Raw genomic sequence first — 21,672 nt, 5'->3', positions numbered from 1 at the left:
TGAAAACCGGAAATGACGTTAATAAGCTCAGGCTAAAATAATGATGACCACTCAATGTTGTCATTAAGTCCTGCTGGAGCTTCAGTTGCCAAGGTGAAAATCCACCACTGTTCCCTGTAGTTGAGTTGGTTCATGACGTCACCACCCCTTAAGTTGATTTGTACCTGTTCTAAAACAGTCCATTGTAATTGATCGAATGTGTGAGAATATAGGGTGCAGTGTTTGACAATTGGGGCTTCAATATTAGCTGTATTGATGCGACTACGATGTTCGCGTAGTCTGACTTTTATTTGTCTTTTAGTGCGGCCCACATATAAGAGAGAACATGGACATTGGATGAGATAAATTATATGTGTAGACTCACAAGTGGTATTTGCGTTTTTGCGATATATTTTCTGAGTGACGGGATGTGTCCATTCATGTCCTTCAATAGTAAGCTCACATACATCACATTTACCGCATCTAGGGGTAGATTTTCAGAGCCCTGCTCGCGTAAATCCGCCCAAAACCGGGCGGATTTACGCGAGCAGGGCCCTGCGCGCCGGGAAGCCTATTTTACATAGGCCTCCCGGCGCACGCAGAGCCCCGGGACTCGCGTACGTCCCGGGGTTCTCGGAGGGGGGCGTGTCGGGGGGCGGGGCCGGAGCGCGCGGCGTTGCGGGGGCGTGTCGGCAGCGTTTTGGGGGCGGGTACGGGGCGTGGCTACGGCCCGGGGGCGTGGCCGCGCCCTCCGTACCCGCCCCCAGGTCGCGGCCCGGCGCGCAGCAGGCCCGCTGGCGCGCGGGGATTTACGTCTCCCTCCGGGAGGCGTAAATCCCCCGACAAAGGTAAGGGGGGGGTGTAGACAGGGCCGGGTGGGTGGGTTAGGTAGGGGAAGGGAGGGTAAGGTGAGGGGAGGGCAAAGGAAAGTTCCCTCCGAGGCCGCTCCGATTTCGGAGCGGCCTTGGAGGGAACGGGGGGAGGCAGCGCGGCTCGGCGCGCGCAGGCTATACGAAATCGATAGCCTTGCGCGCGCCGATCCAGGATTTTAGTGGATACGCGCGGCTCCGCGCGTATCTACTAAAATTCAGCGTACTTTTGCTTGAGTCTGATGCGCAAGCAAAAGTAGGCTGATCGCGCTTCTTTTAAAATCTACCCCCTTGTGTGTGTTCCATTGGTTGCAATTGGTTTGCTGTATAATACTGATGCATGCACCACCTGATCCTTAATGTTTCTACTGCGTTGGTAAGATATCAAAGGGGTTTCAATAAACGAGGGATGAAGTTGTAAAACATGCCAGTGTTTTATGATGCTTTCAACTATTAAATAGGATTTGTCTGTGTGTGGTAATACACAAATACTGGCTGTAACCGATCCTCTTGTTCGATATTGTAAAAGAGACTCTCGGGGAGAGTAATAGGTTCTTTTGTAAGCCCGGTATATAACTGAAAATGGGTATCCCCGTTCAAAAAATCTTTTTGCCAAAGTTTGTGCTTGTATCTTGAAATCTTTATTAGAAGAACAAAGTCGATGTATTCTAAAAAATTGGCTGACAGGAAGGCCATTTTTTAATGCGCGCGGGTGAAAACTATTGTAACGCAGAAGATTATTTCTTTCAATATCTTTGCGGTAAACGGTGGTGTGGAGGGTGGTGGCTTGTTTGATGATCATGATATCCAAAAATGGAAGATGTGTCTTGCTGGATTGTAAGGTAAATTTTAAATCAGGATCCAAACTGTTTATCCATTCTAAAAAATGTTGTAATTCTATTTCTTCCACTGTCCAAAAAAATAATAAATCGTCAATGTATCGGATCCAGAAATTAATATGTGAAAACCAGGTTGAAGAATAAATGAATGTACGTTCAAAGCGATCCATGATTAAGTTGGCTATTGAAGGGGCCACCGAGGACCCCATGGCGATGCCATGGATTTGCAAAAAGTATTCACCGTTAAACTGAAATAGTTATGTTGGAGAACAAGTCGTGCTATTTCAAAAATGAATTTGAAAGGAATACGATGCCCTTTTTGCTTTTCTTTGAGACATTCTTCCACAATAGACAGCGCTGTTAATTGAGATACATTAGTGTACAGGGATATTACATCCATGGTAACTAATATTGTGTCAGATGACACGATTTCAACTTCTTGCAATTTTTTTAAAACTTGGGTGGAATCTTTGACAAAAGAACGCATTTCTTTAACAAAGGGCTGTAAGAAAGAGTCCAAAAAAATGGCTAGTGGTTCCAAAATAGACCCGTTGCTCGAGATTATGGGTCTGAGCGGAGGATTATGCTTGGACTTATGGACCTTTGGTACCCCATATAATATGGGGATACGTGGATGGTCCACTTGGAGAAAGCGCCGTTCTTTGCGTGTCAAAAAAGGGGACGTTTTTTCATCCAAAAGATCTTTAATCATGTTAGAAAGCTGTGGCGTGGGATCCTCTGAGAGACATTGGTAATATTTTACATCTGTTAATTGAGTGGAGAGAGACTGGATATATTGTGTGCGGTTTTGCACCACTATACTGCCACCCTTGTCGGCTGGCTTAATGATGATATCCTTGTTTTCAGAGAGAGATTGTAATGCCAAATTTAGATCGGATGATAAATTGACATAAGGATGTGTGGATATTTTTTCAAACTCCTCAATGTCTTTAAGGATTAGAGATTGAAAGGTACTAATGTTTGGATCCATGGGTCCAGGAGGAATCCAGCTAGATTTGGGGCACACTAAAGACGTGGTGTCAGGAGGAACCATATTTACATCACAATATAATTTGACTTGTAATTTGCGGACAAAACGGGCTAATGCTATTCTACTTTGGAAAGAATTATGGCTTTTAAACGGGACAAAAGATAATCCCAGGTTTAATACTTTCTCCTGTGCTGGAGATAAAGTGTAGTTAGAGATGTTTATGATTGCTGATCGTGGCATGTGCGAGATCTCGTCTGTGGGCCTTCCCACTGTGAGTGGGCTTGTGATATTGGGTCCATGCGATTTATTCTGCGTGGTTGCCATCTGCCGCATCTGCCGCGGTTGCCCCGGCCTAAAAAAGGCTGATTATAGGTGCCTCGTTTTTGGTGTCTATTGTGATCCCCGTCATCGGAGTCACTTGATCCACTGCCTTCTGAATCAGCGAAAGTGACATGGCGTTCAGGTTTAGGGTTGTCCGGATTGAGCCAACGATAAACATTATTAGTAGAATAGTCGCCTTCATCTCTTTGAAGTTTTTTGATTTTAAATTGCCTGATAGAGGTTCTAAACTCATCAAGTTTAGTCTTTTGTTTGTCCACAATTTCTTGGTAGTATTCAGAGGACAATTCAGTGGTTATACGTTCTTGCATGGACTTAATTTGATCTGTTGTTTCTTGAATGGATATGGTTGTTCGTTCTACTATCAAGACCATTAAATCAATGGAACATTTGTTAAGGATGGAAATCCATTTCACCATAAAATCGTCATCCTCTTGAAACACCAAGGGTGCTTTGTTCATTCGTAAGCCCCTCGGAATCATTTGTTGATGCAAATATTGGACCAAAGTTGCCGAATGAAGTTCAGATCTAATTAATTGTTTTTGTAGGTCATTGTATTCCGTCTCAAAATCAGTAATTACAGGAGCGGCTTCTGTTGTGAGTAATGTTTGATGCTGTAGTAGGTTAGATACATGGTCTGCTGAATAAAGGATTGAAGGCATACTGTGCAATATCCACATGGCATTTGTCCTAAATAGGTAACCAAATGAGAAGTGGAAGAATTAAATTCTGGCAGAACCAAAGGGGTCATTTTCAACGGAGTTACACACGTAAATGTGACTACTGTTGTAGCAATTTTCAAAATCCATTTACTCACGTGAAGTGCACTTTCATGAGTAAATTCTATGGACAATTCAATGGCATATATTGCAGCAATTTTCAAAAGCCCACTTACTCAAGAAAGTGCATTAACTCAAGTAAAACCCAGTTTTATTCAAGTAAATGCTTTTTATAAACAGGCCAAAATTGCCCCAGAGATTACGTGCATGTCTAAAGGAAAACAATGGGGAAAGTTGAAAAATAGCTTCTTTCCAGGACATTTGGTTCAGTCAGAATTTGGTTCTTCAATGTCTCGTTTGGCTACCTATTTCAGACATATGCTAACTGACTGGAGGATTTATCATTTTGGAATAATAGCAGCAAAATGATCACCCACGGGGAAAAAAAGGGGCAGTGGGGCAATAGTGAGCAGGCAGCTGCATTGTGGTGGTGTTTTCCCCCATCGCAGTTGCGGCCACGCTGCACACGATCGCCCCCATAGCGCCAATGAAATAGCTGTAGCTATTTCCGGTGATAATGCGGGTGATAATGTGTGATATTTATCGCAAATCCCATTTGAGAGAGAGCGAGATGGAGGGAGAGAGAAAGAGAGCACCTCTGGGGAGGCACACATATTAGGCAACTTTTTATACCATTGTAAGAGAGGGGCCATAATGAACTCAGGGTGAGTTTTTGGTGGTGGGCTATGTTTGGGGGGCAGTTGTACATGTACAGTCAGAAGTACAAACAGCACAATAGACATCAGTGAAGATTTTATGTGATTTGGAGTGATGAAAGGTACACAAAGATGAGATTTGTACATTGCACTCTCAACCTAGCTTGATGGACTCTCTACCTAGCTGTTTGTTTTATTTTTTTATCGCAGGCGCTATTTTCATGAAAGTTATAGCAAAATGATGAATCTAGCTCAAACAGAGCATCTTCCAGACTAGCAGCCCAATCTCCACTAGCTTCCCAACTCCCCCAAAAAAACTAACAACAACCCTCCCCTCCAAGCAAAATCAAATACGTTATGGCCATAGTGGCCCGAGGAGCCTTGCCACACCCACCCCCAATTTAGAAAAAATAGGCTGGTTCCAGGCCCCCTCCAAACCTCTACCCGTAACCCCTACATCAGTCCTTACTCCCCACCCAGAACCTTTCACTCTCCCCAAAAGCCACACTGCTGCTGGGAGCTCAGTTCATTCCTACTGCTCTAGCAGCATCCAGCATTGCTTTGACAGCAACTCAGGTTGTTATCAGAGTATTATCTGTAAGCTGTTCCAGGGCTTGTAAACAAACCACCAGCACCAGCATGAATCCTGTCTAGGGCTAGCAAACTAAAATATATTTTTTTTAAAAATTGCTGTTTTGTAGTCGCTGCTCTCCATTTTCCTGTTTTGTTTTGTTTTCCCAATGGCAATAGGGAACCGCTTGCATCAGATGGATGACTGAAAGCTGATTATGGAAGCACAAAGATGGGATGAGGGAAAGCAATTCTCTGAAAAGCATACATGTACAAAATATGCCAACTCATACCCATTATCAAAAAATTAGGGTACATTATAAAACCTGAAATATTAAAAAGAGGTTGATTATTACAGTGGCCTTTGAAAGTATTCACTTAAAGAACTGTAAAGAACAAGATATTGAACTGTATTGTTTATTTTGTCGCATTGTTTTGTTTTTTGAAATTTGTGCCTCTTGTTTATTTTATACAGTTCCCATCATTTTCTACAATGCCCCCTTCTGTACTTAAGCAGTGCTATACTTTTCACTTGGATGGTACTTAATTATGACTAAGTTATGATTAGTTATATCCTGTCAGGAGTATTTTGATGTTAGTTGTTTTAATTTATGTTTATATCACTGTAAATCGTCTAGCTGGTTGGCCTTCTAGGCGGTATATAAGAAATTTTAATAAACAACTAATAACAGCGAAACTCTTTGCAGATTCATCAGGCTGGTTTTTACATGAAACATACCCATCATTTAGGCAGTTCTGTTTGCCTTGTAGCTTTTACTGAAACTTGAAGAAACAGGTTTACACACTGAAGGGATTCTTCGAGTTCCTGGATCTGCTTCGAGAGTAAAGGTATGTGTGTCTTCCTTCTAGCTCTTGGGTTTCCATGAAAAGCAGAAAAGCCGGGGCATGTAATTAAAAAGGAGGAATTAGATTTGTAGATGAGAAAATTGATGTTCTATGGAAATGGTTCAGTATAAGATTAGCAAACACTAATCAAAAATACTAACATTTCATTTTCTTAAAACTTTTTAAAATGTCAAACACATATTGAGTAATTAAGTGCCAAGTCTTACCAGAATTATTAGGACATTAAACAATTTTCCATGATATAGAAACTTCTAAGTTCTGCAAATGCCTTCCAGACTTCTATATACAGGCAGTGTCTTAATCAGTTATGACTGAATTCTTTGAAGATTTTGATACAAGCAGAGCTGAATTTTCGGAAGGATTTACACATGTAAAATGGAGTTTTATGTGCAAAAATGGGCTTTTGAAAATTGCTACTTTTAGGCACATAACTCCTTTGAAAATTCACTCCACGGGTCTGAATTTTCAAAACGTTTTTACATATGTAAATAGGCTTTTGAAAATTGCCCATCTATATGCTATTTATATGTATGTAACTCCTTTGAAAATTTACTCCATAGTGTACATGACTTCTCTTGGTAATATCCAGAAAATTGGCATTGCCAGAAGTTTGAAAATTGTGAGCAGTAATGCCAATCCCAAAGGTTTCAACTTGTTACTGTCCATTTACCACCACACACACACACACACACACACACACACAATCTTTTATACAATTTTATTCACATCTGGTCTCAAAAGTTCATACACAACATATGTACATAATTCTTATAACTGGCAATGTATTTTGCAAAAAAATTCACTATTTTCTGAATCAATATACTAGATCTGGGCAATTATTTTTAAACAAGATTAGAGATAGAACATAATTTTTGGTTTTATGGCTGATTGTAAGCAGGTATCTTTCAATACATTTATTTATTTGGTTTCAATTTTATATTTCCTTTCAAAAGAAGTGGGTCATCTATTAATAAACGCTCATTAGAGCAAAAAAAATAAAAACCAAACCCATGACATTTAAATAGTGATAATATGAGTTTGTATATTTTCTAGCTCGCCTCACTCACAGAATTTTAATGGCCACATTACCGTTTCTCTTGGAATCCCACCTGTACGTATTGCTATTGTATGATGACTGGGACTCCCTCTCCATTCAGTATCTAGCCCCTATTGGAACAATGAGCAAAGTTAGTCGTACCTGGGATTCCTGCATGTCAGCACATTGCATTGCCCTTATCTATTAGACTGGCCCTAATTTCAGTTTTAGGGGGTATTATATGTATTGCATTGTATCTCTCAGATGTTGACAGGAGTCTATGAACAAACTTGCAGATAAACACTTGATCAGTGTCAGGCTTGTACTTAGGGGAGAGAAGGAATCCTTCAAAAGATACATTCTTTTACTTGCATACCTTAAAAAAATTATACTCTGTGACCTATGATTATAACTCAGACATGGTTTTCATGAACATGTTAATCATTCTCACATATAGTGCAGTCAGTGTCCCAAATTTTTGAAGATAACATTATATCCTTTGAATGAACCTCTTATGTCTGATGAATATTCAGCAGTCACATAGGATGAATTTACTTATATTTTAATGTTTTTGTTCATTCTTTTTGGTTTTTGATTATAGAGTTTATGGAAAAACAACATGACACATATACATGTACAGTACACACACGGTTCCCGGCATGCACATGGATGTGCCAATTTTATAACAAGTGTGCATCGCCATGTGCATGTTATAAAATTCGATACCCATGCACACTTGTGCGCCTGATTTTATATCGCGACGTGCAAGTGCGGGCGAGTTGTGACTCACGTGTGTATGGGGGGGGGGGGGTGATTTTAAAAAAGCACATGGCGACACAAACAGCATATCCCCTTAACTACTCTTCCTCCCTTTTCCCCTCTCTTCCCCGACCCCTCTAAGTATTAGAATGTTTTTTTGTTGCAGAACTTACTTCATCTCAGGGGGTGAAATAAGTTCCATGCGCTAACCGGCTGCTGGCACATGATTCCCCGAAACAGGGCCTAATGGCCGGCCCTGCCATACCCCCACCCCTGGCCTGCCGTTTTCACAGGGTCTGGCACTTCCACACATACTGGGAGATACACGTGTGGCTGGGCCATTTTTAAAATGCTCTTGGTGCGCACTCGGCCTGGCCACGTGCATATCTCCTGGTTTTTGCACATGCTGGGCTTTTAAAATTTTGCCTACTATTTTGAATCCTCTTTCCAGTCCAAGATGAGGCTCAGAGTAGCCTAGTTTCTTTGCTGTTTTTAGGACAGTAATTGTACCTCTGCAGTTTAAATCTCTCTCTGTCAATGAACTTCTACTTTCTCAATGTTATATTGTGTATGTTATATCAATGAAAAACAAAAAATATATTTTATACATACAGTAACAATGATGTAGATTTTAAAAAATTGCGCAATCGCGTACTTTTGTTCGTGCACCAGGCGTGAACAAAAGTACGCTGGATTTTATAAGATACGCACGTAGCCACGCGTATCTTATAAAATCCGGGGTCGGCGCACGCAAGGGGGTGCACATTTGTGCAACCTGCGCGCGCCAAGCCCAGCGCGCGCTGACTGTTCCCTCCGAGGCCGCTCCGATTTCGGAGCGGCCTCGGAGGGAACTTTCCTTAGCCCTCCCCCCACCTTCCCCTCCCCTCCCTTCCCCTACCTAACCCACCCCCTGGCCCTATCTAAACCCCCCCCTTACCTTTGTTGGCAGATTTATGCCTTCTAAAAGCAGACGTAAATCTGTGCGCGCCAGCAGGCTGCTGGCGCGCCGTCACCCGACCCGGGGGCTGGTCCGTAGGCCTTGACCACGCCCCCGGGCCGGCGCCATGCCCCCGGGCCCACCCCCGAAATGCCACGGCACGCCCCTGAAACACCACGTCGTTTCAGGAACGCCCCCTCCCCGCCCCTTTTAGAAAGCCCTGGCACTTATGCGCGTCCTGGGGCTCTGCGCGCGCCGGTGGCTTATGCAAAATAGGCGCGCCAGCACACGAGGGCCCTGCGCACGTAAATCCGGAAGGATTTATGTGTGCAGGGCTTTTAAAATCTGCCCCAATGTGTGTTACAACTTAGGAAATAGCAGAACTAGAGCCCACCTTATTTTTAACCTCCTAGTCCCTCAGTCTTTTTTCACTCATTTTGCAAGTTTTCTTCAGCTGTCAGCTACACAAACCACCCTCCCTAAAGCCCAGAAACAAATGAACTGAAATAGCTAGTTAATTTTACTTTCAGAAAATAAAACTAGATATCACTGTAAATCCATGTAGATGGGGAGGCTGGTTCCAAAAAAATACTTGACCTTGATTGGTCCTGCTGTCTGCTTTATTCTTTGTTCTTTCCCACCCTGGCTTCAAACCAACCAGCGTCTAGTGACATCACTAGTTGCTAGCTCCCTTGAGGAGAAAAAGAAACTTGAAGTTTTACTTGTCCCAAAGGCTTTAAATGGAAATGGATACAAATGCAAACAAAAATATTCATTAAATATTGGGGCACTGACCATTTGTATTCATTTTTCAACAAATCAAAATGAGTCTGCCTGATTTGGTTTAGATTCCTTATTCAGTTCAAAGGAATACAAATGCCTACTATCCAACTCCTGAAAACAAGAGAGAATAAATATAAACATTCAGGGGCAGATTTTTAAAAAGTACGCATGCGCGTACTTTTGTTCGTGCAACCGGCGTAAACAAAAGTACGCCGGATTTTAAAAGATTTGTGCGTATTTTTTAAAATCCGGGGTCTGCGCATGCAAGGCTGTGCAAAATTGGCAGCCTGCGTGCGCCGAGCTGCACAGCCTGCCTCCGTTCTCTTCAAGGCCGCTCCGAAATCGGAGCGGCCTCGGAGGGAACTTTTTTTTTGTCCCCCCCCCACCTTTCCCTCCCTTCCTCTATCTATCCCACCCCCCAACCCTAACTAAATCCCCCTCCCCTACCTTATTTCATTAAGTTACGCCTGCCTCAGGCAGGCGTAACTTGCACGCATTGCCGGTTCCCTACCCCGGCACAGGCCGCTGTGCTGGAGAACTTGGCCCCGCCCCCGGACCGCCATCACGCCTCCAGCCCCTCCCATGGACAGCCACCACGCCCCTGGACATGCCCCAAATGGTGCGCCGCCCCCAACATGCCCATGACACGCCCCCCAAGCAAAGCCCCGGGACTTACGCGTGTCCTGGGGCTTTGCGCGTGCCGGCGGCCTATGCAAAATAGGTGCGCCGGCGCAGGGCTTTTAAAATCTACCCCTTGATATAAGAACTGCACAGGCTTGTATCATTCTGCAGTCAGAGGAGGAGAGAGGGAGAAGCAAAGCCTTGAGAGTGTATAGATTAGAGTCTCTAAATTTAAAGAGTAAGCATGAGGCATTACTAACAGAAGTAAACTAAATCACTTTTGTTTAGTTTATACTTTGATGTATTTTGCAGCATTGTTCTATTAAAGTTAGTTATGTAGTCTTTTGAGGTATTTAAGTTTTTAAAACTTTGCATAACTTAAAAGGCCTTTTGTTCAAGCAGGTATTAAAGATTTATATTATATATTACATGAAATCAGCATTAATTTTATACTTTGTTTAATGCAGATGAAATGTGTATGTTTTACTAGTCAGTTGTTATTGTTTGTATTCATTTTGTTAGTGGGTTTTTATGCTTGTTTCTAGTGTAAGCCACTTAGGTTTATAGATAAGCAGGTAAGAAATTATTTTTTAAAATAAATAAAAAAACAAACAAATATATCTTAACTTTCTTCCCAAACCCACATTTCTACTTCTTCATTTTTCTGTCTTGGTGAATAACACCATCGTTCTCCCTGTCCCTGTCTTGTACTTAGGTTTCAGTGATCCCTCAGGCTTTGATCAATTTCATATACCTATGCTGAGGGTTCGAGTGTGAGCTCTTGTAGTCACTAATGTGTCAGCTTATGAGAATCGAGCACACAGTTATCTACCTTCCCCCCATTTCCTGTTTGCTATAGTCCTATATAGATAGCAATAATACTCAGCGAGGATAATTGTAGGTGAAAGTGGTTAGATTTTTCTTAGCTATAATAAAATAATATATTTCTTTTAGCAATAATAGAATAGATTAAAAGAGAATAGATTACAATAGAACATAGTATAAAATACGAATGATAAGCATTTAAGAGGCTAAACTGAGCTGTGTATGAAATCAGTAGTAGTTACTTCCCTGAGAGATCTTTGAATCTGAACATTGTCCGGTCAAGCAGACTTCTGGTCAGGCAGGCAGGTAATCAGGCTATCGGGCACACAAAAGCTGTCACTGCCGGCAGGATCTCTAGGAAGCAGTCACTGAACAGGGGAATTGTGGATGTGGCACTGGGAAGCTTCACGTGCAAACTTGTCTGTAGCTTGCTGGCTCTCAGATGTCCAGCTTCTCCTCATAGTCTTTTATGTGTAATGGGCATGTCACTCTTATCCCTAGGACTGCCTCTCTCATATTCCAAATTCTTCATGATTTGGAATTCTGAGATCAAGCATTGCATCATCATGCAATTTAACTCTTTAGATGCTATATCTGATTCTTTATGAGCTCTGTCCCTGGTCTTCTCCTCTTATTGGTTGTGACATGCAATGACAAGCCTCCTCTTCAGGTCACTGTCCTTTCCTTCCTGCCTGACTTTCGGCCCTATCTCTGAAGTCACTATTTCACTCTTTTCCAGTTTTACTATTTATTCTACTGCCAACAATACAAACAATTATAAAATTAGTAAAACAAGTTCTCACTCTCCTGTCTGTTTTCTCATAGTAGGAGAAAATTGTCTAAATGCAGCGCATTTAGGGAGGGAGCTGAGCAGAAATCTACAACTTCTGACATAGAAATTTCTGCCTTTGTATTAACCCTTTCACAGCATACATGTTCTTCTTGTGTGATCAAGCATTTGACCCTTTTGTTCCTCTGTGATCAAGCATTGCATCATCAAGCAATTTAACACTTTAGATGCTATATTTGATTCTTTATGAGCTCTGTTCACTATACAGTTGCCTCTGTCTCCACAACTCTTCTCTTTTCTTCTTTGTGTTCATTCAAAATATTGCTACAGTGTGTTTCTTTCTCTTTAACTTCACCAAAATCCACTCCTCCTTTCTGCACATACAGCTAAGATCTTTAATCACTTTCTCATCACTTCCTGCTTAGACTGCTGCAACCTCTTGCTCATTGTCATATGCTAAACCATGTTTATCTGCTATAATCAATTCCAAAATGTAGCTGTATGACTTATCTTCCTCCCAGAATGATCGTTATCACTCTTCTAATTATTCTACATTGGCTCTTCATCTGCTTCAGTATTCAGTTCATACTTCTGCTCACTTAAGAATGCATCCACTCTACAGCTCTATGATAACTGTCCTCCTATACTTGTGATCGCCATTCATCGGGCAAGTTGCTCTTATTCTCCATTGCTCATTCAAGAGGCTGTACTTTGAGGTAAATGTTCCAAGGCATTTAACCTAATTCACAAGTTCTTAGGCTAAATGACAATTTTTTTTTAATATTGAGTCACTTATCCATCTAAATTTAGTCAGTTAACTGATCAAAATTCTGAAAATTGTCTTTAGCTGTATGACTAATGAGTTATCTGGCATAATGCCTTTCAGGACAATTTTAAAAGCATTACTTGTGCAAAAGCACCCACAAACATGCATATGTGGGCAACATAGATTTTAGAAATCCACAAATTACACGTGTATGTACACATGTGTATGTGAAAAATAAGGAGGGGTGGGGCCAACACTTAAGCATGTAACTTTGTATTTGTAATCCGAAAGCCACAACTCACATAGGCTAGATATCCGTGTAACTTACCTGCTGCTCCTGTTAAAGAGCAACTCTGTAGATCTTGAGCTTTAGGTCTTATAGAACAGGTTGAAGTTTCCGGATTAACTTGAGGGCATGCAGGATGAAGAACTAGAGAGGTCTGAAGGACCTCAATATCTACTGGACAAACTGGTGGACTAATTGGAAAACTGGGAATGTGCCTTGCATAAGCATGCTTTAAAATCCACTTACATATGCATATAAAAGCCAACAAGTCCTATGGAAGACACACCTGCTATACTTTGCTCGAATTACCTCTTAACGGGGGGTCATTTATCAAAGGGCTATATGGCTTTTTCGCATGTGAAAAGCACCATTACGCATGTGAAAACACCATAACGCATGGTGTGATACAAATTAGGAAAAGGGGAGGAGTTTGGGGCAGAATTTCTGGCCAAGTGGGCTGGCTTTGCAACGCCATATTGCACAGTTTTAACTACACCTTTTTCATTAAGCTGTGCGATATGGCTTTATTGCACTTTGCAATGTTTTCACAAATAGTGTTTTCAGTATTTTAAGCTGCTGAGCAAGAGAGAGAGAGAAAGAGAGAGAGAGAGAGAGACTAGCTATAAGGCCCTCATACTAGGTAGGTATTTATACCTCTATAGGAGGCCCACCTAGCTACTCAAGGTGAGGTTTAGGTATTAGTGTAGGGGTTAGGGGCCACTTTGACATGCAGAGTGTGACGTACAAACAGAACAGTGCACTCTTGTGAAGATTTGATGACCTTCGGAGTGAGGAAACTCACCCAAAGATGAAATTTGTACAATGTTCTCTCAACCTAGCTTGATGGACTCTCTTCCTGGGTAACATAAAGCTAGGTTGAGAGAACATTGCACAGATCTCATCTTTGGGTGAGTTTCCTCACTCCGAAGGTCATCAAATCTTCACAAGAGTGCACTGTTCTGTTCGTACGTCGCACTCTGCATGTCAAAGTGGCCCCTAACCCCTACACTAATACCTAAACCTCACCTCGAGTAGCTAGGTGGGCCTCCTACAGAGGTATAAATACCTATAGTATGAGGGCCTTATAGGTAGTCTCTCTCTCTCTCTCTCTCTCTCTCTCTCTCTCTCTCTCTCTCTCTCTCTCTCCCTCCCTCCCTCCCAGTGGTTGTAGGTAGGAATTGCAACAATTGTGGTACTTACCACAAAGTGCAAAAAAGCTGTCTCAGTCTGTGGTTATACCTATGCGAACTGCTAAGATAGCGCACTTTGCGATAAACAGCCTATTACCATAAAACACACCCCTTTTCCTATCGCATGCGATATTTAGTGCATTTTGATAAATCCAGGCCAAAATTAGAAGCATGCAAATGTGTGGTTGCTGTATTTTAAAACATACATGTGCAAGTACGCACATGAATTAAAATTTGAGCGGTATCTTTGCTCGTGTGCTGATACATATATGTATGGGTGCATGCACACTCATTTTAAAATGACCACATTTGAACATTGACACCCAAAGTGCAAAGAGAAGAAGGAAATAGATCAAATTGGGACCCTTACCTTCAAGATTTTTTTAAAACAAATTTAACACATACACCGCCCTCCCAAGGTAGTTTCAGTTACCCAGGCCAAGGGAGAGGCTGTTAACCATAGAAGAAATATTATAATAAACTCTTGTGGGTTTACTCAACCTGAAGGGGTTAGACGGTGTCCCAGAAGCCCCAATACCACACCTGGATCTCCCCACACAGAGTCTCTGAACAGTAATATTTCCCTCAGTTCAACAAATCTAAATACATTGACAACAGAAGTAAATGGTTTAACTTTTCCTGGAAGCAATTCAAAATAGGACAGTAGAAATAACACTGGAGTTGAACCCCCACCAGCAACAATAACAAATAAAAGTGAACAAAACCCCAATTCAATGAAACACTGTGCAAAACAGTCAACTACGCAGTTTGTGTTAGTCACCTAAATCAACTGGCTGATTACTTGTTGAACAATTTTAATAGTAAATATATAACATAAATATAGCAAAATTGAGTACCCTAAGAATGCCTGTAATTTAAAAATGTACACATAAGGTAAGACATAATATATGCTAAAGGTCCATCAACAGCGGTCAATCCAGGTCACAAGTACCTGACAGGATCCTAAACGGGTGATAGATTCCAAGCTGCTTATCCCAGACATAAACAGTGGATTTCTGCAATTCCACCTTAATAATGGTTTATGGACTTTTCCTCCAGGAACTTGCCCAAATCTTTTTTAAGCGCAGCTATACTAATAGCTTTCTCCACATCCTTTAGCAATGATTTCCAGAGCTTAATTATGAGTTAAGTAAAAACAAATGTACAACTTAGTAACTTCATTGTGTGTCCCATAATCTTTGTGTTTTTTCAAAGAGTAAACAACTGAGTCACATGTACTCGTTTCACTCCACTCATTATTTTATAGACATCATATCTCCTCTCAGTCATCTCTTCTCCAAGCTGAAGAGTCCTAACTTCTTTAGCCTTTCCTCATAGAATTGTTCCATCCCCTTAACATTTTGGTGACCCTTCTCTGTATCTTTTCTGATTCTGCTATATCTTTTTTGAGATGTGGCAATCAGAACTGCACTCTATGGCGTATCTTATAAAATCTGGTGTACTTTTGTTCGCGAGCGAGTACTTATTTAAGATCTACCTCTGCACTCAAGATGAGGTCACATCTTGAAGGATATAGAGGCATTATGATATTCTCTGTTTTATTCTTGTTTCCTTTCCTAATATGTCCTAGTATTCTATTTTCTTTCTTGGCTGCTACTGCACACTGAGCAGAAGATTTCAGTGTATTATCAATGAAGATTTTTAGAGCCTTTTCTTGTATGATGAGTTCTAATGTGGAACCTTGCATTGTGTAGCTATAATTTGGGTTACTCTTCCCTAAGTGCATCACTTTGTACTTGTCCACATTAAATTTCATTTGCCATTTGTAGGCCCAGTTGCAATTTCTCACAATCCTATTGTGATTTAATAACTTTGAATAATTTTGCCATCAGCAAATTTGATCACCTCACTCATTGTTCCCATTTACAGGTTACTTATAAATATGTTAAAAAGGAGGGGTCCCAGAACAGATGCCTGGTGCACTACATTATTCATCTTTCTTCATTCAGAAAATGTATCATTTAGCCCTGTTCTCTGATTTCTTTTAACCAGTTCCCATTCCCACAACAGGAACTGCCCTTTACCCCATGACGTTTCGATTTCCTAAGAAGCCTCTTTGAGAGACTTTCTCAGATGCTTTCTGGAAATTCAGATACACTATGGAACAGATTTTAAAAAGTCTGTTTGCACAAAAACTGGGGGATGAGCGTGTGGCCGGGCCATGCACGTGCCACACACATTTTGCAAACAGCCCAGCCACATATACATATTTATTTATTTATTTATTTATTTTTAGATTTTTATATACCGGTGTTCCTATATGAAATAAAGATCACATCGGTTTACATTGAAACAGAACATGAAAATTGCCAAAAGGCATTACATAGAACAAGGTTATGAAACTTGGAACAGTGTACATAAGTTCAAAATTTAACAATAACGTTGTAACATTGATGACCAAAAGATAAAGGAGAAAAAAAAAAAAAAAAGACTTAAACAATTAAGTTGACAGGTCTTATTGAGCATAAAAATTATAACGTATAAGTGAGAAAGTCTCAAGTGTCCTGCAGCAAGAGATTAGATACCGAAGTAGGTAGTGGTATGGAAAATGGGGGTTTGTGAAGAAGATATGTTCTTGCTGGTTGGAGGGGAAAAAATGATGATCATGGTCCTGGAAAAGCTTGGCTAAAGAGCCAGGTTTTAAGTTTTATATATTCTATATATATATTTATATATATTTTTATATATTTTATATATATTATATATTTATATATATTTTATATATATATATAATATATATATTTATATATTTTATATATTCATATCCCCCGATAAGCGCCAAAGTGCCGGGATATGTGGACAGGGCGGGGGCCAACTGGGACAGCGGCCATTAGGCCCTGTCCCAGGCTGCTGGCACATGTAACATACGTCTGCTCATCAAAGCAGGTAAGTTTAAAAACAACAAAAATAAAAGCTAGGAAAGTAGGGGCTAGGGGTCATGGAGGAGAGGGGAAAAGGGCGGAAGGATAGATAGAGGGATAGGAAAGTTCCCTCCCAGTCTGCTTCTTAATTGGAGTGGACCGTGAGGGAACTGGGAAAAAGTGGGATCGTGTTGCCGTGCATATTTTAAAAAAATCCCCCCCACCACGCGCGAATGGGGCACATACGTGTGCCAATACAAAATCATTTGCACATGTGCATGTGGGCATTGGATTTTATAACATTTGCGTGTTGGCGAGGTCATGTTATAAAATTGGCGTATCCATGTGCACACGCCGGGAACTATGCATGCATGGATGCACATGTACGGATTTAAAAATCTACCCTTTAGTCAAATGGCTCACCTTTGTCCACATGTTTATTTATGCCCTCAAAAAATGTAGCAGATTGGTGAGGCAAGTCTTCCCTTGGATAAATCCATGTTGGCTTTTTTCCCATTAAACTATGCCTTTCTATATGTTCATTAATTTTTTTCTTTATGATAGTTTCTACGATTTTGCCTGGCACAGACATCAGACTCACTGGTCTGTAGTTTCCTGGATCCCCCCCCCCGGATTCCTTTATGAAAATTGCCATTACATTGGCAGCCCTCCAGTCTTCAAGTACCATAGACTGTTTTAATGATAGTTCAGCTGAATGTATCTTTGTGCATCAGTCTATAAATTTGTACCTGAGGCAATTGAGGGTAAAGTGACTTGCCCAAGGTCTCAAAGAGTGGTATATAAAAAAAATATATAAATATAACTACATAAAAAAAAACTTAAAGAGGGTCAGTCAGATAAAAATCTCCATTTAAAAAGCACAGTTAAACGTGACCTCCTGAATTTTATTTTGGACCCAGTTTTTAAAGATAAATATAGATTCCAATTGAGGTCCAAAAAATAGCATGAAAACCAAATCTCAATGAAGTTCCTAAAGCTCAAATAATCTAATTCCATCCTCACTTTTCTAATTAAAATGTTCCAGGGCACAAAGCCTTTCCCACGTCGTCCTTAGATGTACTTTAGCACATCTGATTTCTTATACTTTAAAAAAAGAACAAAATAAAGCATGACAGTAGATGATAGATGATTTTGTTGTAACTCTTTATTGAAGAAATGTGTGAAGTAGAAATATACATCCAAAATTTATCCCAATAAAATGTGCAACTTCTTGAAGAAAACTGTCATGTATATCATGATGAAAGGATCCTCAGACATGGAACTACTTAGAACTTCTCAATAGTAGCCTGTTAAAAGTTTCTGGTTTAATAATAGCTCCAGAAGTAGAAATAAACCAGGCAGATTTCAACTTGGTTTGCTTCCATGAATTTCCCGGTCATCCACGGTGAGAGGGGCCATTGCAGCAAAATCTGCTGTTAATTACCAGGAAAATGCATTGATTTACAGAAGGCTTTGCCATGATTGCCGTTTTTTAATAACACTTCGCTCTATGGATACATTTGTGATCCATGGAACTGAAAGAAATCTGCTAAATTTTATTTTTGGACCAAGTTTTTGACAATTCATATATCCAGGGAGGATAACTTTAAAACAGCTGCACACGCACACTTACATATGGATGCATAGAAATCTACTCTTGCATTTTATAACCTGTGCAGATATGATATGTATGAATTCTAAACTATGTGGAAAGGTCCCCAGCAGCATGTGCACGTATATAAAATAATGTATTAATACATATTGAAGGCTATTTACATAAGACTAGTCATACTGGGTCAGACCAAGGGTTCCTCAAGCCCAGTATCCTGTTTTCAATAGTAGCCATTAAGCCAGGTCACAAGTACCTGGCCGGATCCCAATGTGCAGATAGATTCTAGGCTGTTTATCCCAAGAATAAGCAATGGATTTCTGCAATTCCACCTTAATAATGGTTTATGGACTTTTCCTTCAGGAACTTGTCCAAATTGTTTCTAAATACAGCTACACTAAAAGCTTTCACCACATCCTCTGGCAATGAATTCCAGAGCTAAATTATAAGTTGAGTAAAAAAATATTTTCTTTTATTAGATTTAAATGTACAACTTAGTAACTTTATTGTATGTCCCACAGTCTTCATATTTTTTCAAAGAGTAAACAAGTGAGTCACATGTACTCGTTCCATTCCACTCATTATTTTATAGACATCTATCATATCTCCCCTCAGTTGACTCTTCTCCAAGCTGAAGAGTCCTAACCTCTTTAGCCTTTCCTCATAGGGTAATCATTCCATCTCCTTTATCATTTTGGTCACCCCTTTCTGTATCTTTTCTAATTCTGCTATATATTTTTTTTTTGGATGTGGTGACCAGAATTGCACTCAATACACAAGATGAGATTGCACCATGGAGCGATACAGAAGCATTATGATATTCTCTGTTTAATTCTCCGTTCCTTTCCTAATAATCTCTAACATTCTATTTGCTTTCTTGATTGCTGCTGAGCAGAAGATTTTGACATATTATCAACGATGATGCCTAGATCCTTTTCCTGAATAGTGACTCCTAATGTGGAACCTTGTATTGTGTAACTATAATTTGGGTTATTCTTCCGTAAGTGCATCACTTTGCACTTGTCCACTTAAATTTCATTTGCCATTTACATGCCCAGTCTTGAAAGGTCCTCTTGTAAATTCTCACAATTCTCATGTGATTTAATCACTTTCAATAATTTTGTGTCATTGGCAGCAAATTTGATCACTTCACTTGTTCCCATTTCCAGGTCATTTTTGCAGTGGTCCCAGACCAGATCCCCTGGGGCACTCCACTATTCACCTCTGGGAAAATTTAGCATTTAGCCCTAGCAAAGAGTATGCATTATTTCCTGAAAATGAAAAAAAAAAATGAAACCTCAAAAATAAAAAACAAAACAAAGACAGAAAAAATTAAAGGTAGATTATAAAAGCATTGCTTGCGCAAAAACGGTCACATACGCACGGGAGCAAACCAAATTTTAAGAAGCCACGAAGGACACGCATCAAGAATAAAGAGGCAGAAAAGGGTCAGGGCCAAGACTTACACAAATAACCCCGAATTTCAGAGAGAGAGAGAGAATCTGTAACAGAGACGATCTGACACTCTATAAATCTCCCACTGTAAGAGGGGCACTTTCAACTGAGGGTGGGTTTTTGGAGGGGAAGATGTTACATTGGTCTGCCTAGGGTGCAAAGGTTCAATTTATCTGGCTAAAGTTAGCAGGATAAGTCATCAAGGATAGTCAGCAGAGGACTGCTAATTAGGCACGCTGCTGAATATTGCCAGATAAAGTCCTAGTAACCAGCTAACTTTCTCTCCATTCCAACCAGGCTTAACTAGATAAATCATCTAACTCTGAATATCAGAGTTAACCAAATAAGTTATCTGGTTACCTTAATTCCAGACTGGAACATTTCCAACTAATTCAGCTAACTTTTTTCTGGCTAAACAGTTACCCATACTCTGGAGCCATTCAGAGCAGTGGGAAATGTAAAATCCACTGTTTGTGTAGCTATGGCCAGAACTTAGTCTGAATTGATTTTCTATTGTTGATTTTCAGCACTAGGTATCTAACTTAGGGAATGAATTGCAGGCCTAAATTTAGGAACATTTTCAGCCAAAACTTTAGATAGCCTCATTCTATATTATCCAGGAAGGGCAGGGGTCACACCCAGTCCTGGGGCTAAGTCCTTGTACAGTCCAAACAGCCTCAGGGCGTAGATTCTCTAAAGGGGCGAGGAGGATGGGCGGGGAAAGGGTAGGCCTCTAGGACCTAAGGTATGGGGGAAAACCTCTTACACGGGTGTTACTCTCATTCTGTTTCGTGTAGGTGGATTTGGGTGCCACAAATAACCAATCTCAACACTCTGGATGAGTGTTCCAACTTGAAAACTTTACTGCTACAAATCATTTGGTATCATACACATTTAGTTCTGGTTATATTCATGTTCCAAAGTTATTATCCAAAATGCTTTTCCATCTATGAAAGTTTCCCCAAGCATTGGGGTCCTGAAAAATTCTCACCCTCCAGGACATGAAATAGCAAACATCCCATGTGGGCAGGGGTCTCCTTGATGTAGTGGAATCCCTTCCCAGACAATACCTGAAGTCTAAATGTAATGTGGATCCTTCCAAATCTCCTCTCTTCTCCCTGGACAGAGACTCCAGAGGGGGTCTCCAGATGAAAAACAACTCTTACTCTCAATTCTCGTCTCCAGATGGTAACCTGGGATCTCTCAGAATTAAAGGTCTAGGCAGTAGAGAAAAATAGCTTGTCTTTTCTTCACTCTTGGGCAGGAAGGTTAGCTGAAGCGAACCTCCTCCTGAGACAAAAGGAAAAATCACTACGAAAAATAAGCACTAGAAGAGAGCCAGCCTGTCTATCCACTGAGTGTGAGCTGGAACAAAAGATTCTCTCTTCCTAATCCTTCCCAGAGGAATAGGGATTTTACCCTGTTTGTGCAAGGACCAGGATCCAGAGTAAAAAATAATACACCAAAAAGTAAAAGTCCCAAAATTTTCAACACAGTGCAAACCTGAGGCAATCTTTCCAGCCAGGTTGTGTACCCGAAAAGTAGGCAGCCTCCCTCCTAACCCTGGTAGCCCATGAAAAATCAGGGGACCAAAGGAGAAAATCATTCCTTACGTGTAGGCCGCTAACTCAGAATGCCGCACTGATCCCCGCTCTGCTTACTTTAAGCAGACCCTCCAGCCAGTCTTGCAGGGGTGGCGTTGGACATGGTACTCTCCTCTCCTGACTCCTTAACCCTTATTATAAACTAAGGCCATCTAGTGGAGATCCCAAGGGGGTCTCCACACAGATGGGTGAATTTTAGAAGCCCTAGACAGGAGTTACGCACAGAAGTCGGGCCAGCGC

At 40.8% G+C, this 21,672-nt stretch overlaps 1 protein-coding gene across 6 annotated transcripts in view; it reads left to right on the top strand.

Moving 5' to 3' along the window:
• ARHGAP28 (Rho GTPase activating protein 28) overlaps window positions 1-21,672 on the top strand; it is a 547,343-nt gene that overhangs the window by 451,794 nt on the left and 73,877 nt on the right. For all 6 annotated transcript variants that reach the window (XM_029591030.1, XM_029591029.1, XM_029591034.1 and 3 more), the window contains one exon: window positions 5,794-5,871. In XM_029591030.1, the coding sequence (XP_029446890.1) occupies window positions 5,794-5,871 (78 nt within the window). The remainder of the gene's footprint in view (window positions 1-5,793; window positions 5,872-21,672) is intronic.

This window comes from Rhinatrema bivittatum, chromosome 2 (genome assembly GCF_901001135.1).
Source record: "Rhinatrema bivittatum chromosome 2, aRhiBiv1.1, whole genome shotgun sequence".
NCBI lineage: Eukaryota > Metazoa > Chordata > Amphibia > Gymnophiona > Rhinatrematidae > Rhinatrema > Rhinatrema bivittatum.
Note: the sequence above shows the minus strand (reverse complement) of the source record. Positions and strands in the feature narration are given on the sequence as shown.